At 46.8% G+C, this 25,935-nt stretch overlaps 1 protein-coding gene across 5 annotated transcripts in view; it reads left to right on the top strand.

The window, feature by feature from the left end:
* ADGRL1 (adhesion G protein-coupled receptor L1) overlaps positions 1-25,935 on the top strand; it is a 61,721-nt gene that overhangs the window by 18,489 nt on the left and 17,297 nt on the right. For 3 of the 5 annotated variants that reach the window (XM_027850845.1, XM_027850844.1, XM_027850848.1), the window contains exons 2-5: positions 9,685-9,826; positions 12,366-12,579; positions 21,700-21,809; positions 25,239-25,256. In XM_027850845.1, coding sequence (XP_027706646.1) covers positions 9,718-9,826; positions 12,366-12,579; positions 21,700-21,809; positions 25,239-25,256 — 451 coding nt within the window. In that variant the 5' untranslated portion in view covers positions 9,685-9,717. The remainder of the gene's footprint in view (positions 1-9,684; positions 9,827-12,365; positions 12,580-21,699; positions 21,810-25,238; positions 25,257-25,935) is intronic. The other 2 variants (XM_027850842.1, XM_027850843.1) reach the window with 2 other exon arrangements.

The raw sequence follows: 25,935 nt of genomic DNA, 5'->3' as shown, positions 1-25,935 counted from the left end.
TTCTCTCCCTTCCCCCCCCACTAAAAAGAAAGAAGAAAAATCCTTATAATAAATATGCATAATCAAGCAAAATAAATTCCAGCGTTGTCTAAAAAAAAAAATTGTCTCAATCCTCACCCTGAGTCTGTCACTTGTCAAGAGTTGAGTGGCAGGCTTCATCTTTGGCCCTCCAAAATCATGATTGGTCAATGCCTTGATTAGAGTTCTTAAATCTTTCAAAGTTGTTTGTCTTTACGATACTGTTGTATTATATTTATGTAATACAATGTATTTATACATTCTGTAAATTATCCTTCTGGTTCTGCTTACCTCACTCTGCATCAGTTCATACAAGTCTTCCCAGGTTTCTCTGAAACCATCCGCTTCCTCTTTCCTTACAGCACAATAGCATTGTGTTATATTTACACATTATCATTTGTTCAGCTGTTCCCAAGTCAATGGGCAACCCCTTAATTTCCCATTCTTTATCACCACAGAGAAAGCTGCTATAAATATTGTTGTACATGTAAGTCCTTTTTCTCTTTCTTCAATCCCTTTGGTACATAGACCAAGTCAAGGTATTGCTGGGTCAAAAGGGAATGCACAGTTTAATATAGGGCATATGTTATTATCACCACTCTACAGATAAAGAAACTGAGTCCTAGAGAGGCTGTGACTTGCTCAGGGTCACACAACTAGGAAGGGTCACATCTGGGACCTGAAGTCCACCACCAGTGGACTTTCTTCAAATCCAGGACTATTTGTTATTTTATCACCCTGCCTCCTTGTCCTCTGAGGTATAGAGACTGCTTCTGGGATAAGGATACTTGACTGACTGACTACTCCACCCTTCCCTATCACCCATCTCCCAAAGCTGAGCTGTCTCCTTCTTCCCCAGCTGCTCCCTGCATGTGCCCTACATTCAGCAGAATATTTTTATAGAGGAAAATTCCCTTAAGAGAAGGTCCTATCCTCTCATGGAGCTCACAGGCACTTAGATCACTATAACACATAATTGGACATAGTGAGTTCTTATAAAGGAGGTAAACCAAAAGGCCAGATGAGATCTGAGGACAAAAGTCAAGTACAGCTTGGCTCTAATCCTCCTTTTCCAGGCTTATGATACATTATTCCCCTTTATACCCTCTTGGAATAAACCAATCTGACCTTGCTGTTTCTTACACTTGACAATTTATCTCCTACCTCTCTGCCTTTGTCCAGGCCATACCCCATGCCAGGAACACCCTCCTTCCTAACCTCAGACTCTTAGTATCCCTGGTTATCTTCTTTTAAAAAAATTTTTTTATTAAATTAATTTATTTATTTTTAGTTTTCAGCATTCACTTTTATAAGATTTTTGAGTTCTAAATGTTCTCCCTTCCCTTCCCCCAAGACAGCATGCAATCTGATATAGGCTATACATCTACAATCATATTAAACATATTTCCCCATTAGTCATATTGTGAAAGAAGAATCAGAGCAAAAGGGAAAAATCACGAAAAAGAAAAGAAAAAGAGAAAGGAAAAAAAAGAGAGAAAATAGCATGCTGCATCTGCATGTAGACTCCATAGTTTTTTCTCTGGATATGGATAGCATTTTCCATCCTGAGTCTTTTGGAATTGTCTCAGATCATTGCTCAGAGCAATTGCTAGAGCTAAATCTAACAAAGTCGGCCATCATACAATGCTGCTGTTACTGTGTACAATGTTCTGGTTCTGCTCACTTCACTTAGCATCAGTTCATGTAAGTCTTTCCAGGTTTTTCTGAAATCTGCCTGCTCATAATTTCTTATGGAATAATAGTATTTACATTCATATCCCATAACTTGTTTAGCCATTCCCCAATTGATGGGCATCCCTTCAATTTCCAATTCTTTGCCACCACAAAATATAAATATTTTTGTACAAGTGGGTCCTTTTCCCTTTTTTATGATCTGTTTGGGATGTATTTCTCTTTTTATGATCTGGTTAACTTCAAAGCTCAGTTTACACCATGCATGAGGCCTATCAAGATTTTTCCTTAGCTGGCCTTTCCCAAATACTTTGTACATTTCTTTGTGTGAATGCCGTTCTCAATAGAGGCAGCTAAATAACACAGAGGATAGAGCATTGAACCTAGAGTCAGGAAGACCAGAGTTCAAATCCTGCTTCAGACATAGCCAAACTGTGTGAGCTTGGCAAGTCACTTAACCTCTGTTTGCCTCAGTTTGCTTATGTATAAAATGGGGATAGCAATAGTACTTACTTCCCAGGGCCATTGTGAAGATAAAATGAAATATTTATAAAGTGCTTTGCAAACATTAAAGCACTATATAAATGCTATTATCATTATTATCATCCTTATTGCAATTATCAACATCATTAAGAACTTAGCCTCTGGTATCATTTTTGTCTCTGAATCCCCAGCTCCTAGAAGAGTGCTTGGCACATAGCGGGAGATTAAGAAATGCTTGTTGCTTGATTGCTAAAGAGACTCTTCTGGAGGTGGTGCTCTAAAGGATAAGTAGGAATCCAACCGTAGGCTGTTCAGTGGTGCAGTGGATAGAACCCCAGGCATAAAGTCAGGAAGATCTGAGTTCAAATCCAACCTCAGACACTTCCGAGTTGTATGACTCTGGGCAAATCACTGAACCTGTTTGCCTCCATTTCCTCATCTGTCAAATGAGCTGGTGAAGGACATGGCAAACCACTCCAGTATCTTTGCCAAGAAAACCCCAATGGGGGTCATGAAGAGTCAGACAGAATGAAATGACTGAACAGCAACAGGAATTCAACCAGGGAAAAGGCTGAGGAGAGACATTCACAAAGGCCTGGAGGCAGGTGAATGAAAGGTGTGGTCTAGGACAGAGAATAGTTTAGTTTGGCATAGAATAAAGGATGTGAGACTAGGTGGCAGTGGAAAGAGCCCTGGCCAGATGTGGAGTCAGGAAGACCTGAATTCAAATCCAGCCTCAGATCCATTTACTAGCTGTATGACCCTAGGCTAGTCATTTAACCACCATCTGCCTCCTTTCCTCCTCTGTAAAATGGGGGTGATAATAGCACATGCCTCCCAGCGATGTTGTGAGGGTCAAATGAGATCATATTTGTACAGTGCTTTGCAAACTTTAAATGCTGACTATGTGGAGGGAGGCTTTAAACAAACCAGAAACTGACAAAGCCAGACTGTGGAGGACCTTGACTGCCACACAGAGGAGTTTGAACTTTACTTAATAGGCAAGGAGAGGCTACTGAACTGAATCTAATAAGATGAAGTGCAATAGGGAGAAATATAAAGCCTGGGCTAAAAAAAAATTTTTTCTCACGTAGTAGAATAGTAATAGCAGCTAGTATTTAGATAGTTTTAAAGTTTGCAAAGCACTTTACAAATATTATCTCACTAAATTGTCACAACAACAATAGGGTCTATTATTATCCCCATTTTACAGATGGGGAACTGAAACAGATGGAGGTTAAGTGACTTGCCCCCGGTCACATAGATAGTGTCTGAGGCTGAATTTGAATTTTGGTGTTCTTGACTCCACACCCAGCACTCTGTGCACTGTGGAGCCACCTAGCTGCCTTGAGAAGAAGGAACCATGGCTTAGGTAGGAGAATGTCTGAAAAAGATCTGAGGCTCTTAATGATTAGCAAAATCACTATGTACCAACAGTGCTATATGGTGCCAAAAAATGAATTTACTCTTGGACTGCATCCAGAGGGCATAGTTTCAAGGTAGGAAGAAGTGAGTGTGGGGGAGTGAGGAAGGAAGAGAGCAAAGATGTATTTTCAATCATTGAAAAAAAATTAAACAAAGTACATTAAAAAAATAAAGAGGTGATGGTCCCCCTGCACTCTGCCCTGGTCAAACCACATCTAGAGGGTATTGTTGATTTCTGAGCAAATGCATTTTAGGAAAGCACATTGAAAATCTGGGGAGTATCCAGAGGAGAACGGCTAGGATGGGGAAGGGTCTTCAAATTCATGCCATATAAGACTACATTCAGGGAACTGGGAATATTTAGCTTGGGAAAGAGGAGACTTAGAGGGGATATCATGACTGTCTCCAAGTACCTGAAGGGTTGACTTGAGGAAGAAGGCTTAGACTCATTGTGCCTGGTGTAGAGAGCAGACATGGAAGCAAAAGGAAGGAAGCTGAAAATTTCTGCTCATGAAAGAAGGCGTTGTTAAATTGTTTTCCAGTCGTGGCTGATCCTGGGTGACAAGTTTTCTTGGCAGAGATGCTGGAGTGGTTTGTCATTTCCTTCTCCATCTCATTTTACAGTTGAGGAAACTGAGGCAAACAGGGTAAGTGACTTGCCCAGAGTCACACAACTAGGAAGTGTCTGAGGCCAGATTTGAACTAAGGAAGTTGAGTCTTCCTGACTCCAGGCCTGGCACTCTATCCACTGCGCCACCTAGTGGCTCAAATGAGAGCTGTTTAAAAATAGAACAGGCAGCCTCTTACTAGAAATCTCAGATCCAAGGCTGGTTGACCTTTTATCAGAGCACCTGGTAGCGGACATTACCACACAGGTACAGGCTGGACTAGAATAGGTCTGACAATTCCCTTCTAGCCCTGGCCCTGTCATTCTATTAGCACAGAAACAGTGGCATAGAGTAGAAAGAGTGATGGCGTCAGGAGAGACTTGGGTTTAAATTCTGTTGGTTTTTTTTTTTTAATTTATTTATTTTTAGTTTTCAACATTCACTTCCACAAGATTTTGAGTTCCAAATTTTCTCCCCATCTCGCCCCTCCCCCACCCCAAGATGGCATGCATTCTGAATACCCCTTCCCCTAATCTGTCCTCCCTTCTATCTCTCCCCCCTTCTCTTATCCTCTTCCCCTTCTATTTTCCTGTAGGGCAGGATGGATTTCTGTACTTCTGTATTCTAAATTCTGCCACTGATCCCAAATGACTGCATGGCCACGGGCAAGTCACGTAATATTTCTGAGTGTCTTCATTGGTGAAATGAAGATAATAATGCCAGTAGTCCTTGTCTCATGGGGTTTGGGGGAAGATGAGATGAAATAATAGGCAAAGTGCTTTGTAAACGTTAAGAAACTGAGTAAATGACAGGTGCTATTGTGGACAGGAACACTGAATGCCAGAACCACAAGCCTTAGAGATTCCCTCCACCTCTCTGTGTAGACATGGACCCCTTTGGCAGTCAATCTGGTGAGGCCTAGGGATCCCTTCTCAGATGAATGTTTTTAAATGCATAAAATAAAATCCACAGGATTACAAAGGAATCCAATTATATTGAAATAATAGTTATCAAAATAATTTAAGTTCACAGACACCAGGTTAAGAACCCTTGATCTATCCGGTCCAACCATTTCATTCTTTGTTGATAGAGCTACTCAGGTCTAAAGAGGGAAAGATAGTCTGTTTGGGTTTTTTTGTTTGTTTTTAGGCAGTTGGGGTTAAGTGACTTGCCCAGGGTCACATAGCTAGTAAGTGTCAAGTGTTTGGTCTAAGGCCAGATTTGAACTCAGGTCCTCCTGACTTCAGCGCCAGTGCTCCATCCGCTGCACCACCTAGTTGCCCCCGGGAAAGACGGTCTGTACAATATTTCATATCCAACTTATTTGTGCCAGAACCAGGACTGGAGCCCAGGGAGGGTCACTTTCCATTGCACCAAGAGAGGATCAGTCTGTGCCCTGGAGAAGTTTTGCACACATTTCATTAGACAAGACAGACAGACATACGATAACAAAAGCAATACGAGAAGGCATGATCGTAAGTTGGGTTGTATGGATTCAGACTGTTTGGGGCCCAAGGGAGGCCCAAGGTCACTGCAGACTGAGTTGGTCAGGGAAGGCTTCCTCAAGCCTGTGGTCCTGGAAGTGGCCTAGGGGTGGTGGAAAGAAGGGAGGGAACGGGATAAACATCTATCTAGCACCTACAATCTGCCAGGCACTGTGCTAAATGCTTTTTACAAATATTATCTCACTTGGTCCTCACAACAACCCTGTGGGCTAAGTGCAATTATTATCCCCATTTTACAGTTGAGAAAACTGAGGCTTAACTTGAGGTTAAGTGACTTCTCCAGGGACACACAGCTAGTTAGTGTCTGAGGCCAGATTTGAACTCAGGTCTCCCTGACTTCAGGCCCAATGATCTATCCAGTGCTCTGCCAGCTACCCACCTGGCCCCTGGACATTCTGGACTTGTGGTCCAATGTGGATAAAAGTATAGGTGGGAATGCCCATGATTTAGGGTGGGATTGGGGCAGGGGAAGAGAGCAGTGAAGAGCTCCTGCCTAGCTAAGAATTCTTCTCTGGCACAGGTTGTGTTGTAACCTTTGAGGTCCATCCTAGCTCTGAAATTCTAGGGTTCTGGGACTGTAGGATGCAGGAGCTCAGCAGGGCCTAGAATGCTGAACTTCAGTGTTTGAGCTGCATGGCGGAGGGGAGAGCACACAAAATTTGGGAGATCAGAGTTGGAAATGTTCTGTTGCTCCTTGTTAAATAATAATAGTAATAATTAAGGATGATGATGATAGCTAACGTTTATTCACAACCTTCCTGGGACTCAGTTTCCCTATCTGTAAAATGAGAGGGTTAGATTAGATAGCCTGTGAAGTTCTTCCCACCCCAGATGTGTGATCCTCTAAATGTCTAAGCCCTCTTCTGCCTTCGTGGGGAAATGGGGAGGGGGCACTGAAAGACTGTTATGCGTTGGATTGTGGGGTGGATAAAACAAGCAAAAGGACTTTCTAGATAGATGAGGCCACCCGTGGTGTGAAGGATGTATCTGCAGCCTTCCCAGCCCCTGATTATGCTCCTTTTGGGAGGAGTCCAGGTTTCACCTGGCCCACACAGGACACAGCTCCACTTTCCTTCTCCCGTCATCCTGCCTTTACCTCCCTTCTGTATTTTCACAGAGGGGTTTTATGCATAGCCCCAACTTCAGCCTGGGCCTGGAAGTGCTTCCCGCCCCAGAGAACAGGAGAATTGGGGGAGCCCAAAGATAAGCACTGTTTTCTCTCTATTCCCACATCTACAACTTCCCCCCAGAGCCCTAGACAGACAAGTGCCCTGTCCCCGACAGCTAGGCTCCTGGCTGCCCCGGGGGGTCCACACAAAGGGAAAGAGGGGACTTAGGCATCCCTGGTCCCACATCCATGGCGCCACTGCTCTGCCAGCCAGCCAGGTTCTAATTAGCCACGGGAGCTAGGGAGCAGGAAGCAAGGGGGCTGGGGGCTCATGCCTGGGGCTTGGAGGGATGGAGAATCAGTGCTTAGAGTCTTGTGCCCCTCACTCTGGAATTCAGTCCTCAGTCTTAACTGGGGCTAAGATACCTGGGTCCCCTCCCACAGGCAATCCTTTCCTTGCTGGGGGAAGAGTCTAAATGAGGAGACAGGCAAAGGAGTGTGGAGGGGGTCTGAAGGGAAAGAGAAGGTTCATTCCAATGCAGCGAGCAGGGCCATGTGCTAGGAGCTGAGTGTACCAAGACAAAGCTGGACCTAACCCTGCCCTCAAAGTGCTGGCCTTTTATAGGGGGATACAACATGTACACAAGTAAGTGAGTACGACATATATACAAAAGACCAGAAAATAATTCCAAGAGGGAGAAAAATGAATAACGTGGCGGGGGAGGGAAGGTCAGGAAAGGGCTGGTGTGGGAGAGCTCGGGATTCTGGGAGGCAGAGGCGAGAAGGGACGGCATTCCAGACAACAAGATGGAAGCGTGATGGATGTCAGGGACGAGGACAAGCTAGCAGGCCGGTTTGACCACGATGGAGACCAAAGAAAGGGGAAGGAGGTTCAGGTGAGGGTGGCAGCAGATGTGGGGAGGAGCAGCCACAAAGAGAGCTGGTGAGGAGGAAGACGAGTGGGAGAAGGGAAGAGTGGGCTTGCTTCCAGGGACTGGGGGGCCTACCCCTCCAATGGAGTCTATCAACAAACATTTAATAATAGCTAGCATTTATATAGCACTTTAAGGTTTGTGAAGCACTTTAGGTATTATTTCATTTGGTCCTCACAACATCCCTGGAAGGTGGGTGCTATTATCATCTCCATTTTACAGATGCGAAATTAAGGCTGAGAAAGTCACACAGCTTAGAAATGTCTGAGTCTGGATTTGAACTCAGGTCTTCCTGACTTCGGGTCCAGCACTCTATCCACACGGCATTACCCAGCTGCCTCTCACTGTATGCTTCCCGACAATGATAGCCTTGTGATGTAAGTAAGAGTAGTGTGTTTTCCGTCGATTGGATCTTTTCAGATCTGACGGCAGACATTTGATAACCACTTGTTGGTTACTTGGTAGAGGGCATTCTTGTTGAGATACGGATTAGGCCAAACGTGTTTCTGATGTCCTCTCCAATTCCACACTTCTATGATTCTGCCCATCCCCGTGCTAACTGGGGGAAGAGTACCGGGCTTCACAGGGATATTGGGGTGGTGGTGAGATGATGGGTCACCCAGACCATAAAACCTGAAGTCAGGCCATGAGCTGAAAGCTCTGATGTCACTGTGGGCGGCCAGCCTGATGTCCCAGCGTGTTGCTGCCGCACTAGGGGAGAAATCCCCAGAGGGCTCCAGTTCAGGGAATAGGGCTGGAAGGTAGAATTCTGGGCTTCTCTTCCTTGGGGACACTGAGATGAATGTGTGCCTGGTGTGTGTGCCACCCCTGTGGATATATGTTAGGGGGAGTCAGATCCTGGACTCTGTGAGAGAAGGCATGTCTCCCTCCTCCCTTGGTGCAGCTAGTTCTAAGAAGGTGCTGAGCCTGGCTGGCATGACCCAGCTCACGGGTGGGGATGAGAAGGAAAGATTCCAAGGGGCGGGACCAGAAGCATTGCCAAGAACTCTGTGCAGTTAAGAGATCATGGATGTGGGCAACGCTGCAAGGCCAGAAACAAGTTCATCAGCCTGAAAAAGGGGAAGGGGAGACCAGGTGGGGGCTGTAGAAGGAGGGTGTCAGGAAGGGTAGGAACCCTTGGAAGGAGTTAAGATTTTGTGTGTGTGTGTGTGTGTGTGTGTGTGTGTGTGTGTGTGTGTGACAGAGAGAGAGAGAGAGAGAGAGAGAGAGAGAATGAGGAGTTGATTATGCCAATGTTCCTTTCCGTGTGTCTTTGTCTCTATGTGATTCTGCCTCTGTGTGTCTGTGTCTGTGCTCTTTGTATGACTCACTGTATCTCTATGCTGGGATGTCTGTGTGTGACCGTTCCTGCGTCTGTCTGTGTTTGCATATGTGACTGTGCCCTGGCACATATGTCTCTGCCTGTGTGTGCCTATTTCTCTGTGCATATCTGTATGCACATATGAATGCATCTTTGTGATTGTGACTGAGCCTATTTCTGTGTATCTGTTTCTGCATATATGTCTGTGTGTGCACCTGTGCCTGTGCCTCTCTGTGGCGATGTGTGTGTGTGTGTGTGTGTGTCCCTGTCTGACTGTGCCTATGGCGAATCTGTATTTCTGCACCATCTCTCACTGTGCCTGTGTGCCCCTGCCTGTATCTTTATGTGTCTATGCCTGGGTGTCTGTGTATGACTGTATCTAGGCTTGTAGGTGTGTGCTTGGGTGCCTGAGTGTCTGTGTGTGTGCCTGTGCCTCTCTGTGGTGATGTGTGTGTGTGTGTCCCTGTCTGACTGTGCCTATGGTGAGTCTGTATTTCTGCACCATCTCTCACTCTTCCCCTACCCCAGGCACCCTGGCTGGGTGGCTAGAGGGAATCTTTCCTCCTCACTTTGTCCCCTCCTCTTCTCCTAGGCTGTCTGTCTGTGTCATCCTGTTCACCTGGTGATGCGGGGCAAGGCCCCCTATGCCCACCTGTTCTCAGCCATGGCCCGCCTGGCCCCTGCCCTCTGGAGTCTCTGTGTCACTGCTGTCCTGGTTACCTCAGCCACGCAAGGTAGGGAATGGGGCTGGGGAAGGCTGCGGTAAGGAGAGTGGCCCGAGGATCCCACTTCCCTAACACTCAGACTATGGAGGAGAGGGTGCAGTGGAGGGAGAGCCCTCTGTCCATTGGCTGGGCCTTTCTGCCGTCCTACTGAGGGTCGGGTGCTGGCCCTGAACCTGGTCTCTCCACCAGGACAGGAATCTCTCGTGCCCTCTGGTGCCCATCACACCACACCCTGGCCCTTGGGTCTCCCCAGTTCTGTCAGGATCTTCCTCTCTCAGTGATTACATATCAGCAGCTCTCACTGGGAAGAAGGCTTAATTAAAGCGTGCCCGCTGACGTTTATTTAAAAACAACTAATTACCCAGCTCGGCCGGCACTGGCCCCAGGATCCCAAGTACATAGCAATTAGTACCCCATGCCTGCCCACCCACCCCGATTATCCAATTACTCTCCCAAAGGCAGTGCTCAGCAGGGGTCAGGGGCCAGGCCATGAGATGGGGAGCAGGAATCCTCCCATTTCCACCTCTGGCCCATTTCCCACATTCTACCCCCCAAAACTCTTCTACTCTCCCTGACTCCATTTGTCTTTCTCCCAAGACCTCCCCTCATACAATCTAGCCTTCCATCGACTCCTCTTCAGGGTGACTTCCCCAATGGCCCCTAGCTCCATCCCTCATCCTAGGACATTCCTCACGCTGTCCCCTTGTCCTCCTGACTATTCTCAATGCCACCTCATGGCCCAGTGCCATGAGGACTCCATTCTGTCAAGATCCCCAACCACCCCAGGCCATCAAGGTCTACTGCCTAGCAGTCCCAGCCTGCCCCCCCACCCCTGGCCCAGCTGAGCCCTCCCCGACTCCTCACCAGGCCGAGCTGATGCTAAAATTAGATGAGGAAGCAGATGGCACCAAGTGAAGCAGATTAAAAAAACCTCTCTCAGCCTAGCCCCAGAACATACTTCCCTTTTTGCCCCCCATGTCTGGAGCTGAGCACACAGCCCCTTGGAGCCCTGCCCTTTTCTCTGCCCATTGCAACTCACTGTGGAACTCCGAGGTATTTCAGATAGAGCCACCCGGTCTACAGGAGAGAGGGGAGGTATAGGGATGGGAGATAAAATTTAGTATGACTGCCACCAGGCATAAGGCTCTCTCCAAAGGCTGTCAGATTGACTGGGTTGGACCCTATCCCACTGCCTCTGGCTTGTTTGTGAGCACACACACACACACACACACACACACACACACACACATACACACACACCCCCATCCATCCCTAGCCTGACTCCCTTCTCTTTCCTTCCTTTCCATCCCTTCTCCCTTAGAAGACTCCTACCAGATTCCCTTCATCTTCCTGTCTGTATTTAATAAGTAAGCTCCCTAAAGAAGGTCCTCCAGCTCCTAGTGGAGTGCAAAGCACTGGACCTTGAGTCAAAAGTCTTGGGTGCGAGTACCGGCTTTGCCAAGTGCCAATGTGACTACATGCAAATCACTTCTCTTTGGGCCTTAGTTGCCTCCTCTGTAAAACGAGGGGGTTGGACCAGATGGAAGTCTAAGGTCCTTGCCAGCGCTAACATTCTGTGATTTTGTGACACCCCCACCTCCTTCTGATCTCCTTGTTGCTTTTTCTGTCTCACCTGAACTCCATATGCTGCTGTTTCAGCCTAGGCCCTTCCATCGAATTGGTCATCCTAGATGCTGGGCCTGCAGAAACAGACTGCACTCAAATCCCTTCCCCCTGGCCTTAGTTTCCTTATCTGTAAAATCAAGGGCTTATAAGGTTCTTTCCTTAACATTCCAGTTATTCCAAACACTAGGGGTGACATCTTGTATCAGCCTGATGCTATATGCTTTTCAACACAATTTTCTATCCATTACCTCATCTGTCTCCCAACACCCTGGTGACGTCCTAAGAGTGGAGACTATTGAGTACTGAGTCACACACACACACACACACACACACACATATACACATATACATACATATATACATATGCAATGTGTATTTATATATTCATGTATATGTGTGTATATGTATTCATATACACAGATAACTAAAGCTGATATGCCCAGAGTCATGCAGCTAAGCGAGTGTTGAAGCTGGGAATTCCTCACTCTTGGGTTTTGACTGTCTCCTTCCTGCCTCAACAAAAAGGACATGAGATTTCGGGTCAGAGGACCTGGATTTCAGTCTACTTACGACCTATGTGATCTTGGGAAAGTCACCTAATTTTGATGGGGCTCAGATTCGTAATCTGTAAAATGAGGGGGTTGACCTAGATGCCCTTTCTGGTCCCTTTCAGCTCTAAATCCAGTGATGAGCCTATGATTATCTTCTCTCTCCACCACCACCACCACCATTCCCAGCCATTGCAACCCAGTCTGATATGGGTGGAAAGAGGCCCGAGCTCTTATCCTTGTGAAGCACCAGGGAAGCTCTGGGAGGGGGAGCAGCTTGAGCCAAAGGAGCTGCTGCCCTGGAGGTTGATAATAGGGGAGGGAAGGGGCCTCCGGATCTAAGAGTTTCTCTTCCTTTGCCCCAACTCCGGCAGGCCTGAGCCGAGCCGGGCTCCCCTTTGGCCTGATGCGCCGGGAGCTGGCGTGTGAGGGCTACCCCATCGAACTCCGATGCCCGGGAAGCGATGTCATCATGGTGGAGAATGCCAACTATGGGCGCACAGATGACAAGATTTGTGATGCTGACCCCTTCCAGATGGAGAATGTGCAATGCTACCTGCCCGATGCCTTCAAGATCATGTCCCAGAGGTGAGGACCTGCTAGGATTTGGGGGTGAGGTGGGGTGGGGGAAAGTCATTCATTCCAAACTCATTCATTTATTTATTCATTCAACAAGACAAATGTAGAAGTGTCTACAGTGTCCAGAGTACTATGCTTGCCACTGGGGGACATACTGTGTTGAGATAATATGTGGTCCCTGCCACCATGAATCCTGTAGTCTAGTATGGGATAAGACACAAACACAGCTAATTTTGAATACATTAAGGAGATGATAAACAGCTTGCTATGGGGATGCGTTGGCCACTAGGGGGCTCAGTGGAAGGAGCACCAGGCATGGGGTCAGCAATACCTAAGTTCAAATGTGGCCCTAGACACTTACAAGATATGTGACCTTGGGCAAGTCACTTAACTCTATTTGCCTCAGTTTCCTCATCTGTAAAATGAGCTGGAGAACAAAATGGCAAACCCACTGCAGCATCTCTGCCAAGAAAACTCCAAAGGGGATCACAAAGAGTGGGACACAACTGAAAAACAACTGAACAATAATATGAGGATATATGAGGGGGAGGTGTTGTTTTGTTTTTTGTTGTTTTTTTTTTTTTTTTTACTGGGGAAAGCGTGCTAAAGGATGTGATATATGAGCTGGACTTTACAGAATGGACAGAAACTTAATAGGTTGAATGAGGAAGGAGGAGGAACGACACTTCATGAGTAGGAAACAACAGAATTAAAAGCATTTTAATGGAGCATTCAGAACAGTCCAGTTTGGTGAGAGTATAGAGTACATGGAGGGGAGATAAGGCTGGAGAGGGTAAAGTGGACCAAACTGAGGAGAGGACTGATTGCTGGGCAAAAGAGTTCTAGCTTTATTGTGGAGGCAATAGAGAGCCATTGAAGATTTTTGAGCTGAGGAGTGATATTTCCAGATCTATTCATAAAGAAGAATATTCCAGAAATGAGGCAGAGCACGTGCTACAGAGGTCAGAGAGTAAAGCTGAAAAGACTTTTTAGGACACTAGTACTGCAGAGGTCCGGTAAGGGAGAGAAGGTTCCAGAATTTCCCTCAGATGCTGGAGCCTCCCCAGTAAAATCCAGCCTTCAAAATCCTAGTGGGCTAATCTTTTCTTTCCTTTATTCATTCATAAACCTAGTGCAATGCATATAATGTATTAGGTGTTAATGTTCCAAAAACACCATTTTGACCATACCTCCTCCCAGTTCAGAAGTGGCCAAATGCATTGTGGGAATATCACAGGGTACACCTGAACCCCTCGGCCTCCCTCTTTGTACTCTCGGTGATCTCATCGATCCCCAGGGGTTTAATTAGCATCTCTGTGCAGATGACTCATAAATCTATATATCCAACCCTGATCTTTATCCGAAATGCCAGTCTTGCACCACCAACTGTTTACTGGACAAACCCACAAGAGTGTACGTATCTCACATTCATGCTCAAAACAGAACTCATTCTATTTCTACACCACATTTCCCTGTTTTTGCTAAGAACGCCACCATCCTTCTAGTGACCCAGATTTTCAACCTTGGACTCATCCTTGCCTCTACCCTCTCTCACATCCTCCCTTCCCTATCTAATCCGATGCCAATGATGAGCAATTCTGCCATTACAGCAGTTCTCCCATCCGTCCTCTTCTTCTCCACTAACATAGCTTCTAGCCTTCTCCAGGCCCTCCTCACATCTCGCCTAGACTATTGCAATGCCCTCCTAATTGGTCTCCTTACTTCCAGTGATTGGATCAATATTCCAAAAACACAAGTCTGACGGTGGCATTCCTATGCTCAAGAAGTTTCCATGGCTCCCCATTGCCTCAAGGATCACATTAAAAAATCATCAAGCTGGCATCTAAAGCTCTCCAAAATCGGCATCCATCTTTCCAGTTTTATTTTATATTATTTCCCTTTATTCACTTATCGTTCTAGGCAGACTGACTTGTTAGTAGTTCCTCACCCATATAAGACATTCCATCTCTCTTTTTATACTGGCTCTCCCCCATACTTGGAAGGCCAACCTTCCTCATTTCCACTTTTTAAAATAGCCCTGGGTTCCTTGAAAGCAGAACTTTAGTGTTACCTGAGGCTTTTGTGATTCAGTCCCAACCCTGCCCCTCCCCCACCATTACTTTTCTCTCTGTCTCTGACGCTGTCTCTGTTTCTGTCTCTCTGTCTCTCTCCCCCCTCCTCTCTCTCTGTCTCTCTCTCTCTCTCTCTCTCTCCCCCCTCCTCTCTCTTGCATCTCTCTCTCTCCCTCCTTCTTCCCTCTTCCTCCCTTGAAATTACATTGTACAACTTTATAAATACTCTGTATACTTCACATTTACATTTCTGTGTATGTCTTGTATCACTTTTTTGGACATAAGTTCCTTGGGGGTGAGGAAGGTGGAGAAACCTTCGTATCTTTGTATCCCCAGAGCCTAACACAGTGCCTTGCATGGAGTAGGCCCTTAATAAGTGTTGAATTAAACTGATCTGAATTCAATTGACTCTAATACAAACTCTGCCCTACATTCAAGACCCTCCACAATCTCAATCCCACTCGCTGCATGCCTCACTGGACTTTTTTCTTTTTCTCTTTTTGCTTTTTGGTGAGGCAATCGGGGTTAAGTGACTTGCCCAGGGTCACACAGCTTGTAAATGTCAAGTGTCTGAGGCCACGGACTCTTCTTACAAGCACATGCCAGCCCCATCTCCCACCTTAGCACCTTTGCTTACTGGATTCCCTTGCCGGGCATGTATTAGCCTCTTTTTAGCTCCCCCAATCCTACTTACCTAGCTTAGTTCCCACTTCTCCCAAGAAACTTTCTAGCGAAGGAGGCTTGACTGTTCTTTCTGTCTTTTGATAGCCCTCCCTCCTTGTGTCTACCTCCTGGCTTTCCCGGCTTCCTCAAATCCCAGCTAAAATCCCACCATCTATAGGAAGTCTTTCCCAATCCCTCTTAATCCTATTACCTTCTGCTAATTATTTCCTATTTATCCTGTGCATAGCTTGTTTGTATAGATCTGTTTGCATACTGACTCTCTACTACTTTGTAGTAGTAGTAGTTGTTCAGTTGTTTCAGTCCTGTCCAACTCTATGTGACCCCAGAAAACCCCAAATGGGGTCACAAATAGTTGGACACAACTGAAAAATGACTGAATGCAGCAAAGAGACTGGAGTGGTTTGCCATTTCCTTCTCCAGCTCATTTTACAGATGAGGAAACTGAGGCAATCAGGATTAAATGACTTGCCCAAGGTCACACAACTGCTAAGTGTACAGATTTGAACTCAGGAAGATGAGTCTTCCTGACTCCAGGCCCAGACACTCTATCCACCTTGCCACCAAGTTGCCTGACCTTGAGGATAGGCGCTGTCTTTTGCCTCCTTTTATATTCTTATTGCTTAGCATAGTGGCTGGCACACAGGAGAGCTTAGTGCTTTCTGAACAATGGATTGACTGGCTGACTGACTCCTGCTGATGGAGAGCACTGAAGCTGAGAATTAAAGAATCTCACATCCGTAAGGGCCCTCAAAGACCTAGCCCAACCAACCAATTGATTGATCGACAGATATTTATAAACCACCTACTATGTACCTGGCACTGTACTAAGCATTGAGGATACAAAAACAGAATGAAATACACGTCTACACACAAAATAGATACAAGGTAACTGGGAGACCAGGCAGTTGAGGGGAGGGGAGAAGACTGGATGCAGAAAGTGGTGCTTGGGGGCAGCTAGGTAGCTCAGTAGAGAGAGCACCGGCCCTGGAGTCAGGAGGCCCTGAGTTCAAATGTGACCTCAGACACATAACACTGACTAGCTGTGTGACTCTGGGCGAGTCACTTAACCCCAATGGCCTCACCACTAAAAATAAAAAATAAATAAACCAAACAGAAAGTGGTGCTTGAACTGGTCTTGAGGCAGATGAGGGAGTCTAAGAAGCGGAGGTGAGGAGCGCGGTGCATGTCAGACGCGGGTCCAGCCACTGCATTATCGCAGAGAGTAGAGGGTTGTTCGTTTACCAGGAGCAGTGAGAAGTCTGTTTGGGCTGGACTGTACAACGTATAAAGGAGAGTGAGGTTGGAGCATGGTTGTAAAGGACTTAAAAGCCAGTGCCAAGCAGAAGAGTTTATAGTTGATCCTGGAGGTAATAGGGAGCCACCGAAGCTTTGTGAGCAGGGGAGCGACATGGTCAGATTTACTGTGCATTAGAAAAACCACTTTGGCAGCTATGTGGAGGATGGATTTGAGCAAGGAGGGTCTTAAGGCAAGGAGGCTGCATGGAAAGCTACTGCGGTAGTCCAGGAGAGGTCGGTCAATAAGCATTTATTAAGCACCTACTATGTGCCTTGAATACAATGAAAGGCAAAAGACAGTCTTAATCTCAAGGAGCTCACAATCTAGTGGGAAAAACAGCATGCAAACAAATGTATATGAACAGGCTACATACAGGATAAATTGTGTTGTTCATTCACATCCGACTCTTCGTGACCCAATCTGGGGTTTTTTTTGGCAAAGATCCTGAACTGGCTTGCCATTTCCCTCACCAGCTCATTTTACAGATGGAGACACTGAGCAAACAGGGTTAAGTGATTTGCCCAGGATCACACAGCTAGTAAGTGTCTAGGGCAGGGGTGGGGAACCTGCGGCCTCAAGGTCAGACGTGGCCCTCTAGGTCCTCAAGCACAGCCCTTTGATTTGAAATTTGTCTTATGAAGTTTGGATTCAGTCAAAGGGCCACACTTGAGGACCTAGAGGGCCACGTGTGGCTTTGAGGCCACAGCTTCCCCACCCCTGGTCTAGGGCCACATTTGAACTCAGGTCTTCCTGACTCCACTCGCAGCACTCTATCCCCTGAGCCACTTACTTCCCTTCTAGGCAAACAGAGGTTAAGTGACTTGCACAAAGTCACAGAGCTAATAAGCATCTTGGGGCCAGGTTTGAACTCTGATCTTCCAGCTCCAGGCTTAGCACTCTATCCATCATCTAACTGCTGAGAGAGAGAGAAGTTAAGGATGATAGAGTCTGTGAACCAGAGTGCCTGGAAGAATAGTTGTATCCTTGGGAGAAATAGGGAAGTTCAGCATGAGAGTAAAGAGGAGGAAGAGAATGAGTATCTATTAAGCACCTACTGTGTGCCAGGCACTGGGCTAAGCGCTTGACAAATATTATCTCATTTGATCAAATATCTTATTTCAAGTGGGGGTTTTTGGGGAAAGGATAACGAATTCTGCTCTGAACCTCTTGAGTTTAGCATGCCCATGGACATCCAATTCAAAATGTCTAATAAGCAGCGGATGATTTGGGATTGGAGCTCAGGAGAGAGATGAGGGCTGGGTATCTAAATCTGGGAATCATTCTCATAGAGGTGATAATTAACCCAATGGGAGCTGATGAGGTCCCTCAGTGAGAGGGCAAACCAAGAGAAAAGGGCTCAGGATAGAATCTTGGGCAACATTCACAGTTAGGGGATGTGTTATGGATGAAGACCCGGTAAAATCGTCTGAGAAGCGCTTGAGCAATCAGGCGAGTTCCTACCAGATCAGGATGGAAGCCCCCACTACAACATGTCAGAAAAATAGTCACATTTCTGTTAAAAGACCCCTCAGCGATGGGGAGCTCATTTCCTGCTGAAGCAGTCCTGTTGCACTGTGGGATTGAGCTCCATGCTCTGATTGACATATTCTCTAATAACTTTATGCACAAGTCACTGCTCCATGTCTAATCCATAACCAGGGGGTGCCGGAGCCAGCTAAAACGGGAGAATACCATTGTTCAGTTTTCAATGTGAGCATTTATACCTCAAAAATCGGCAAATGCAACAAATCGGGCCTTGATTTATTGTTTTGATGATTGTCTAGACTTAAGAAAGTGTGAATAATGCAGATTAAACTTAAAAAATGTGTCCTACATACATTTTTTTCCAGAGAGATGGTTGTTAAATATTTACCAGCACACCCTATCCATAAGCAACTCGAGGACCCTTGTCTAGCTCCAGCCTTTCTTGCCAGCCTTATTTCTCATTACCTGCCACCCTCTTTATTTCATCTTTGTTCTGGTGGAAACAGACGTCCAGCTAGTACCTAATCTTGTCCTGACCTCCTACCTCTGTGAATTTGCACAGACTGCAGTGGACTCTCCATATCTCTCTTTTGCAGAAACCTTTGCCTTTCATGGCCCAACTCCAGTGCTGATTTATATGTTACACCTTCTTTTTTTTTTTTTTTTCCCCTAAGAGGCAATCAGGGTTAAGTGACTTGTCCAGGGTCACGTAACTAGTAAGTGTCTGAGGTTAGATTTGAACTCAGGTCCTCCTGATTCCCGGGCCAGTGCTCTACCCATTCCTGATGCATCCTTGCTGCCAGTTAGAATCTTTCAGGTTAGAATCTGTCTCTTGTTCCATCATGCACTAAAACAAATAAAATAAAAATTTAAAATAAAAGTTTTATCAGCACCTTTTGTCTTTTTTCTCCTATATCACAACTATCCCCAGGGAAGCCTTGTAGAAAGAAAAACATCAAAGCAAAACCAACTGACACAGTGACCACATCTGACAGTATAAGCAACGTCCCATCTCTGTAGTCCCCCACCTCTCTATGAAAGGAAGGTGATACCACCGTTCATCTTTTCATGGTACCAGCATTGGTCATGACAATTACTCAAGGTTCTGTTTCCCTTGACCATTCTTCTCCTTTACGGTGTCTCAGTCTTGTGCTATTCTCCTGAATCTGCTTACTTCACTCTGTATCAGTTCATGCAAATCTTCCCATGTTTCTCTGAATTCCCTCAATCATAGTTATCATTTTTTATAATGCTGTCCACATACAGTGGCTTTTTTCAGTCAAATCCCAAATATGCATCCATTTCGTTTCCTGATTTTTGCTGTGACAGTGCTTTGCACACAGTCGATGCTTAATTAATGCTTTTATTCAATCATTCATTCCAACAAGGGCTGCTATGTCTATTGTAAAGGGAGGGAACTGGTGATGCAGTAGATAGAGCACTGGGCCTAAATCAGGAAGACCTGAGTTCAAAAATCTGGCGGTGGAAACTTACTAGCTGTGTGACCCTGGGAAAGTCACTTCACCTCTGTTCATTAAGTTTCCTCAACTATAAAATGGGGATAATAATAGCACCTCCCTCAAAGGGTTGTTGTAAGGATCAAGTAAGATAATATTTGTAAAAAGCACTTAGCACAGTGACCGGCACATAGTAGGTGCTTAATAAATACTTATTCCCTTCCCTTCTTTTCCCTCCTAGAGGGTCCTTGACCTCATTGGGTTATTTGCCCAGTATGAAACTCTAGGTAAAAGGTATAAACAGTTTAGTCTCTTTTCACCTAATTCCTAATTATTTTCCTGACTTGGACTCGTTTCTATCTCCCCCATCAGTATCTTAGTGCGTATGTACCCTCCTCTGAGTAAACAGCAAGCTCCTTGAGGTCAGGGTGTATGTCCACAGGATAAGTATTCAAAAACAGCTTGTCAAATGAATGAATAAATGAGTATCATTCTCTGGATCTAAAAACAAATGAATAAATGAATGCTGAATGTAATCAAGCAAACAAACCTTTACTGACACCAATTCTGTGCTCAGTCCTCTGCTTGGCTATGCTGGGGCAAGAGGGGGAGGGAGGGAGAGGGTCCCAACATGATTAGTATTAGCAATAATCATAATAATAACTACCTTTCTTAATAACATATAACTCTCTGTAATATAGAAATACATAATACAATATATTGCATAATATAATACAAATATAATATATAATATATAATAAATATATAAATATAATTTATAACTTTCTATAATAATAAATAACTTTCTGTAGCACTTGCCATGTGCCAGGCACTGTGCTAAACACTTTACAATTATTGTATCATTTGAGCCTCACGAAAACCCTGGGAGGCAGGTATTGATATTATCCCCATTCTACAGATGAAGAAACTGAGGCAAACACAGGTGAAGTGACTTGCACAGGGTCACACAGCTAGTATGTATCTGATGCCAGATTTAAACCAGGTTTTCCTGACTCCAGGCCCAGGCCTCTATCCACTGTGCTGCCTAAGTATTAATAACCCCTCACATTTCTCTAGCCCTTTAAAGTTTGCAGATCACTTTTCTCACAACAACTCTTAGAGACCAAGACTTCAAGTTATTTTCCCCATTTCATAGATGAGGAAGAAGCTCAAAGAGGTTAATTGACCATCCCATGGTCACACAGCTCAGCAGTGTCAGAGCCAGGATTCGAACTCAGGTCTATCTTTATTCCAAGTTCAGTATTTTTTTTCCCTAGCGTACCATGCTCCAAATTACAGGAAGCTTGCAAGTTTCTTTGTTTGCTTGTTTTTGTAGATGTTCTGAAACTTTTTCATTTTATTTTTAAAAGACAGCAATAATTTACATCAATAAACAAACCATAAAGTTTAACAAACTTCTTCTGAAACCCCAATGCTGAGCGCAGGTATTAGCCAGGAAAGATGGTCCATGGCTACACACTGCTCCCCTCACCTGACTCTGTGGGATGCTACAGACCCCATCATTCAGTGAGTTTGCCCCCAAACCTCTTCCTGAAGAGTGAATTTCAGTCATCTCTTTGGAAAGGTGATAAAAGGGACCAGGAAGTCACCTCCCATTTCTCCTCTGGCCTAGCCTTCTCCCAAGCCTGGGAGCAGCTCTGCTATTTTCACTATGGAAAGATCCACCTGGGCCTTGGGCACCCTGAAGCCCTAGGTGGCTAGCCTTGCAAGGTTAGCCCTTTGCACAAAGAGCTGAGAATCTCTTTCTTGTTATTAGCAAAAGGTAAACAGATACATTGAAAACCTTGAAAATATAGAAATAATCTTATGAATGTGGCCACCTCAAAATCACACATACTGATAGGGGAGATGAGATTTACACATTCAATGATCCATTTGAAGCAGAGGCAGGGAGTGTATCTGACTCAAGGTTTAAAAGTCAAGGGTCTTACCCTGCCTCAGTCCTCTCCCCTCCCACCTCTGTCCAGGCTTCACCCACCACTTGGGTCCTAGCCCTCTCCTTGGAATGTCCTCCCATTTCCTTCCGTGATAAGGGGTCACCTAAGGCCAAAAGACTAGGGGAGCTTGCCCTTCTCTATCCTGCCCCCCATCATGGCCTTCTGTCTCTCCACAGGTGTAACAACAGAACGCAGTGCGTGGTGGTGGCCGGTTCTGATGCCTTCCCAGACCCTTGTCCTGGGACCTACAAGTACCTGGAGGTGCAGTACGACTGTGTCCCCTACAGTGAGTCACCTTGTTCCTCGCACGGACACGGGCCCTATCCTCTCCCCCTGCACCGAGTGAGGAGGAGACACCTGTGCCCCATGGAGCCTGGGTGGGAGCAAGGAAGGAGGCACAGGGCACTCTGGGACAGGCTTTGTCTCTTCCTACTTTCTCGCCCTGGGACCCTCACACTCTCCGCCCTCAAATATTGTCACACTCCCTCTGTCACCCATGGCCTCTTCCTCACATCTTCATACTTTTCCCTGTCGCCTCTCCCTCACTCCATCTCTCACTCTTGTTCTCTCTCCCTAGAATGCTCCCACCCCATCTCCACCTCCTGGTCTTCCCCTCCTACCTTCTCCTCTTCTTTCTCACATAATCCTATCCTCCATTACACCTTCATCTGCTCTTCCTGGCACCCTCACATTCATCTCTCTCACACAGTCACACTCTTGTGGCCCCAGAATTTGATCTTTGTGTCCTTATCCCTCTGGTTCTCCCACATTACAGGAACTGCCTGCCAACGCCTCTAGGCTCTTGGGCCAGAGGGGATGGCTGATACCAAACCCCAGGGGGTGATTGAGGCCAAGACATCTTCAAGGAGATTCACTGCTCCTTTCAGTCTGCCTTTCCATCTGCACAGCACTACTTCCTGTTTACTTAGGAAGTTCTACCATTTTTAATTGGGAGTGGCTATTGGAGAACCCCTGGAGGCCACAAGGAGGAATTTTAAGGAGCCCGGAGCTCAGCTGTAACCCACCCTGCCAAGGGGAACAGCCAGGGAGCTAGGGAAAGGGTTTCTTCTCCTCCTCGGTTACTCTCCCTTCCCCCACCACCATCATTTCCCTTCTTTCCTGCTCCCCTTCTTTCCTTCCCTCCTCACCCTTATGCCCACCCCCAGCTTCTTATAGCCAATTTGGAAGCAAGGACTTGGGGGGAGGTGGAAAGGGAGAAGTGAGGGCCCCCAGTATATATGTTTTGGGGGTTGGGGAAGGGCAGGGGGAGCAGGAGGCCCTGGTAATTCCCTCCCCACCCCCTCATCCCCACCCACTTTAATTTCTTCTCACAGGTAGCCGTCCATGCTGGGGGAAACCGCTAATGTGCTTCCTTAACTTTCTCCTTTGACTCCTCATCCTTTCCTTTCAGCACCCAAGGCCTCCATCCAGCTACCACCTAAGGGGAAAGTCCCTCTCTCCTCGTTGAAGCCCTCCCCCCCACACAGCACTGGGGGCAATCTCTCCCCATCCCTGCCCCCACCTCCAACTCACCCACTGATGTTGGGATAGCTGGGAATATAGATAGAAAACAGTGTATAAATCACTGAAAAGACAGCGCACATATCATTATACCCCAGTTACCCAGGCAAGAAAACAGGCCAACAAAGATCCCAGGGTCAAAGTGGACTCTATGAGGCAACGTGAAGAGGCAAGAATAAAGTTAAAGGGTCTTGGAGTCATATTAGCTCGCATTAAATTCTGTGTAGTTGGGATATTGGACCTCTAGGTCTGGCTCTGAGCTCCACAAGTTGAGACGAATGAGGGAAGAGCTTAGAGACAGGCCAAGTAAGAGATGGAATAAGTAATGGATTGAGAGTGTTCCGTGCAGAGTCCTGACCTAGGCATGGGGAACACACATAAGATAGGTAGGGCTAATCCCCACTCACAAGGAGTCCCTGGTCTGATTCATCCTTGAATGTTCCAAGGTCTAATGAGAAAACAGAGTACACATACAGAGCTATCAGAAGGGCCCATCAGAGACTTAGAGTAGGTGCAAGTGAAGTCCTTAGGTGCTGACCGTGAACAGCCTCGGCTCAAAGCAGAGTCGGGAAGGATGTAAGTTCTTCCTGCACTCAGAGCTGGAACAAGACACAAGCTGGAGTTAGATAGTAGTAGGAACGACAAAGTTAGACCTGAGGAAAGACAGAAGGGCTGAGAGGAACCGGGAGGCTCCGGGCCCACGTGACCAGGGAGGTCTGTTCAAATCCCACTTGTAGCTTCCTTAGGGAGACAGAACAAGGAGACCACCCTAGGGGACGCTCCAAGAATTGTTCAAAGAGGAGAGAACAGCAGCTAGGAAGGAGGCCAGAGAGGAGAGGCAGGCCTTCCCCTGGTAGCAGAGATGGGGACCCCAGTGCTGCTGTGGAGGCCTCTCAAGGAGGTCTGGGGTGGGCTGCGGGTGGAGGCTGGGGGAAGGGGGAGGGACCCCATGGAACACGCCCAACTAACAGCCACTTTGCTTTGCAGCTGAGTGCAGTCTAACCCCCTCACCCCCCTTCCTCCCCTAGGTGCCTGCTGGGCCACGGGCAGGTGTGTGCGTGTGGAGCACCCAGCTCCTTGGTTAGGCCAGCCTGGCTAGGGAAATCGGAGTTTTAGTCACCCTGGCAGGGAGAGTGTCTGTTACCACCCCTGGCCCCTCCCTCCTCTTCCCCCAGACCCCACTGTGTCTCTCCATCAGTCTGTCACCTTATCTCTGGCATTTTGTTTCTCTCCATCTGTCTCTCCCTCCATCTCTGTCCCTTTCTGTGTATAACTGACCCACTCTGGATCTCCGTGTGTATTTTCCTCTCCATCTTTTTTCATCTCTTTGTGTGTGTGTGTGTGTGTGTGTGACCACTTTACAAACTTTCAAACACTATATAAATGTGAGTTATTATTATTATTATTATTGTGCTATTTTTGCTATCTGTGTCTCTCTGTTTGATTTTCTCTTCCTGTGTTTATTCTCCCTGGATTAGAATGGGTTACTTAAATTCTGCAGGGCTTTGAGTGAGGGGGCATAGGAAGTGAGAGCTTGATCACCTTGAGTTGGGGACCTGAGCCATCAGGAACAATGGTCCCTGTTCCTCCCTGGGCCCCAGAGAAAGGAGAGGGTGCCAATAGCGGGCCAAGGAGCCCTGGCCAACGGCCCTTCCTCACAACCCTCTCGGCTCGCCCCATCCAGGCTCGGTTTTCCAGCTTCTCTTTTAGGAAGGCAGCCCAGACACTTCAGCTGAGGGTTCAGTGTGAAGCAGCAGCCTTGCAGCTGGCACTCACAGCTCCCGGTCTCCCTCTGTCGTCTCTCCGTGTCTCTCTTCCTTGCTTCCTTCTGTCTCTTTGTCTCTGCTCCCTTTGCTCTGAATTGCCTCGGTGTTTCTCCTTCTCCCTGTCTCCCTCCTTCTCTGTGCCTGTCCCTGTCATCGGGCCCTCTGTCTCCCTCTAGCCAAGTCTCTCTGTGTCTGTCTCTCTAGACACTCCCCCAGCCCCCTCCACTTGCCCCAATAGAAGGGATTTGGGGGGAGGAGGGGGCGGCCGAGCGGTGCTAAGGGGTTGGGGAAGCAGGTGTGAGGAAGGAAAAGGAGAAGGGGATGCATTGCCAGAAAAGAAACAAAAAGCAATTTAATCTCTTTTTTTTTCTCTTTTTTTCTTGCACCCTTTTTCAATTGTTTTTCTCTCTCTCTTCCGATGCTTAAAGTAGAAGTGGAGCAGAAAGGTAAACGCACTGTTACCAATGCTAACCCCTAACTCACATTTTGTTCTCCCCGTGCCTATACTTAATGTGACCCCCCCCTCCTCCCCGCCCCTCTCTCCCTGCTCCCTCCTCTGCCCCGCCCTGTCCCGCCCAGCCCCCACCTTCTCCTTCCTCTCCTCTTTCCCTTCAATCAACCCTGGTGCCCCCTGCCAGGTTGGGGGCAGTCCCCCTGTGCCAGCCACGGGCTCTTCTGCCCTCCCGACAACCCCGCGGAGGGGCTTCTCTCTGAGGTCCGGACTCTTCTCTCTGTCTGTCTCTTTCTTTCTGTCTCTCTGTGTGTCTTTCTCTTTCTCTCTCTCTCTTTCTCTTTCTCTTTCTTTCTCTTTCTCTCACCTAGTCCTTGACCCCTGTCAGGGACCCGACAGCCTCTCATGCCTCTTTTTGCCTCCTTCAGGGGAAATATGTAAGCAACCAGGGCTAGTTTGTTTGGGGAGTAGGGGGCATGCACCTCACTCTCTCTCCCCAAACTGCCCACCCCAACTTTTCCCCCAAGACTTCCTTCCCTCTCTCCCCCCCACTGGGGGTCATTTATCTCCTTCTTTCCTCTGCCTTCTCTGGAATCGGGTTTGGGTTTGGAGCGGGGGAAGGGAGGGGAGGGAAGGAGAAAGGGGTACGGTTCATTTTCCTTTGGGGGAGCTGA

The sequence above is a fragment of the Vombatus ursinus genome, unplaced genomic scaffold, assembly GCF_900497805.2.
Source record: "Vombatus ursinus unplaced genomic scaffold, bare-nosed wombat genome assembly UNPS02009173.1, whole genome shotgun sequence".
In the NCBI taxonomy this organism is placed as follows: domain Eukaryota; kingdom Metazoa; phylum Chordata; class Mammalia; order Diprotodontia; family Vombatidae; genus Vombatus; species Vombatus ursinus.
Note: the sequence above shows the minus strand (reverse complement) of the source record. Positions and strands in the feature narration are given on the sequence as shown.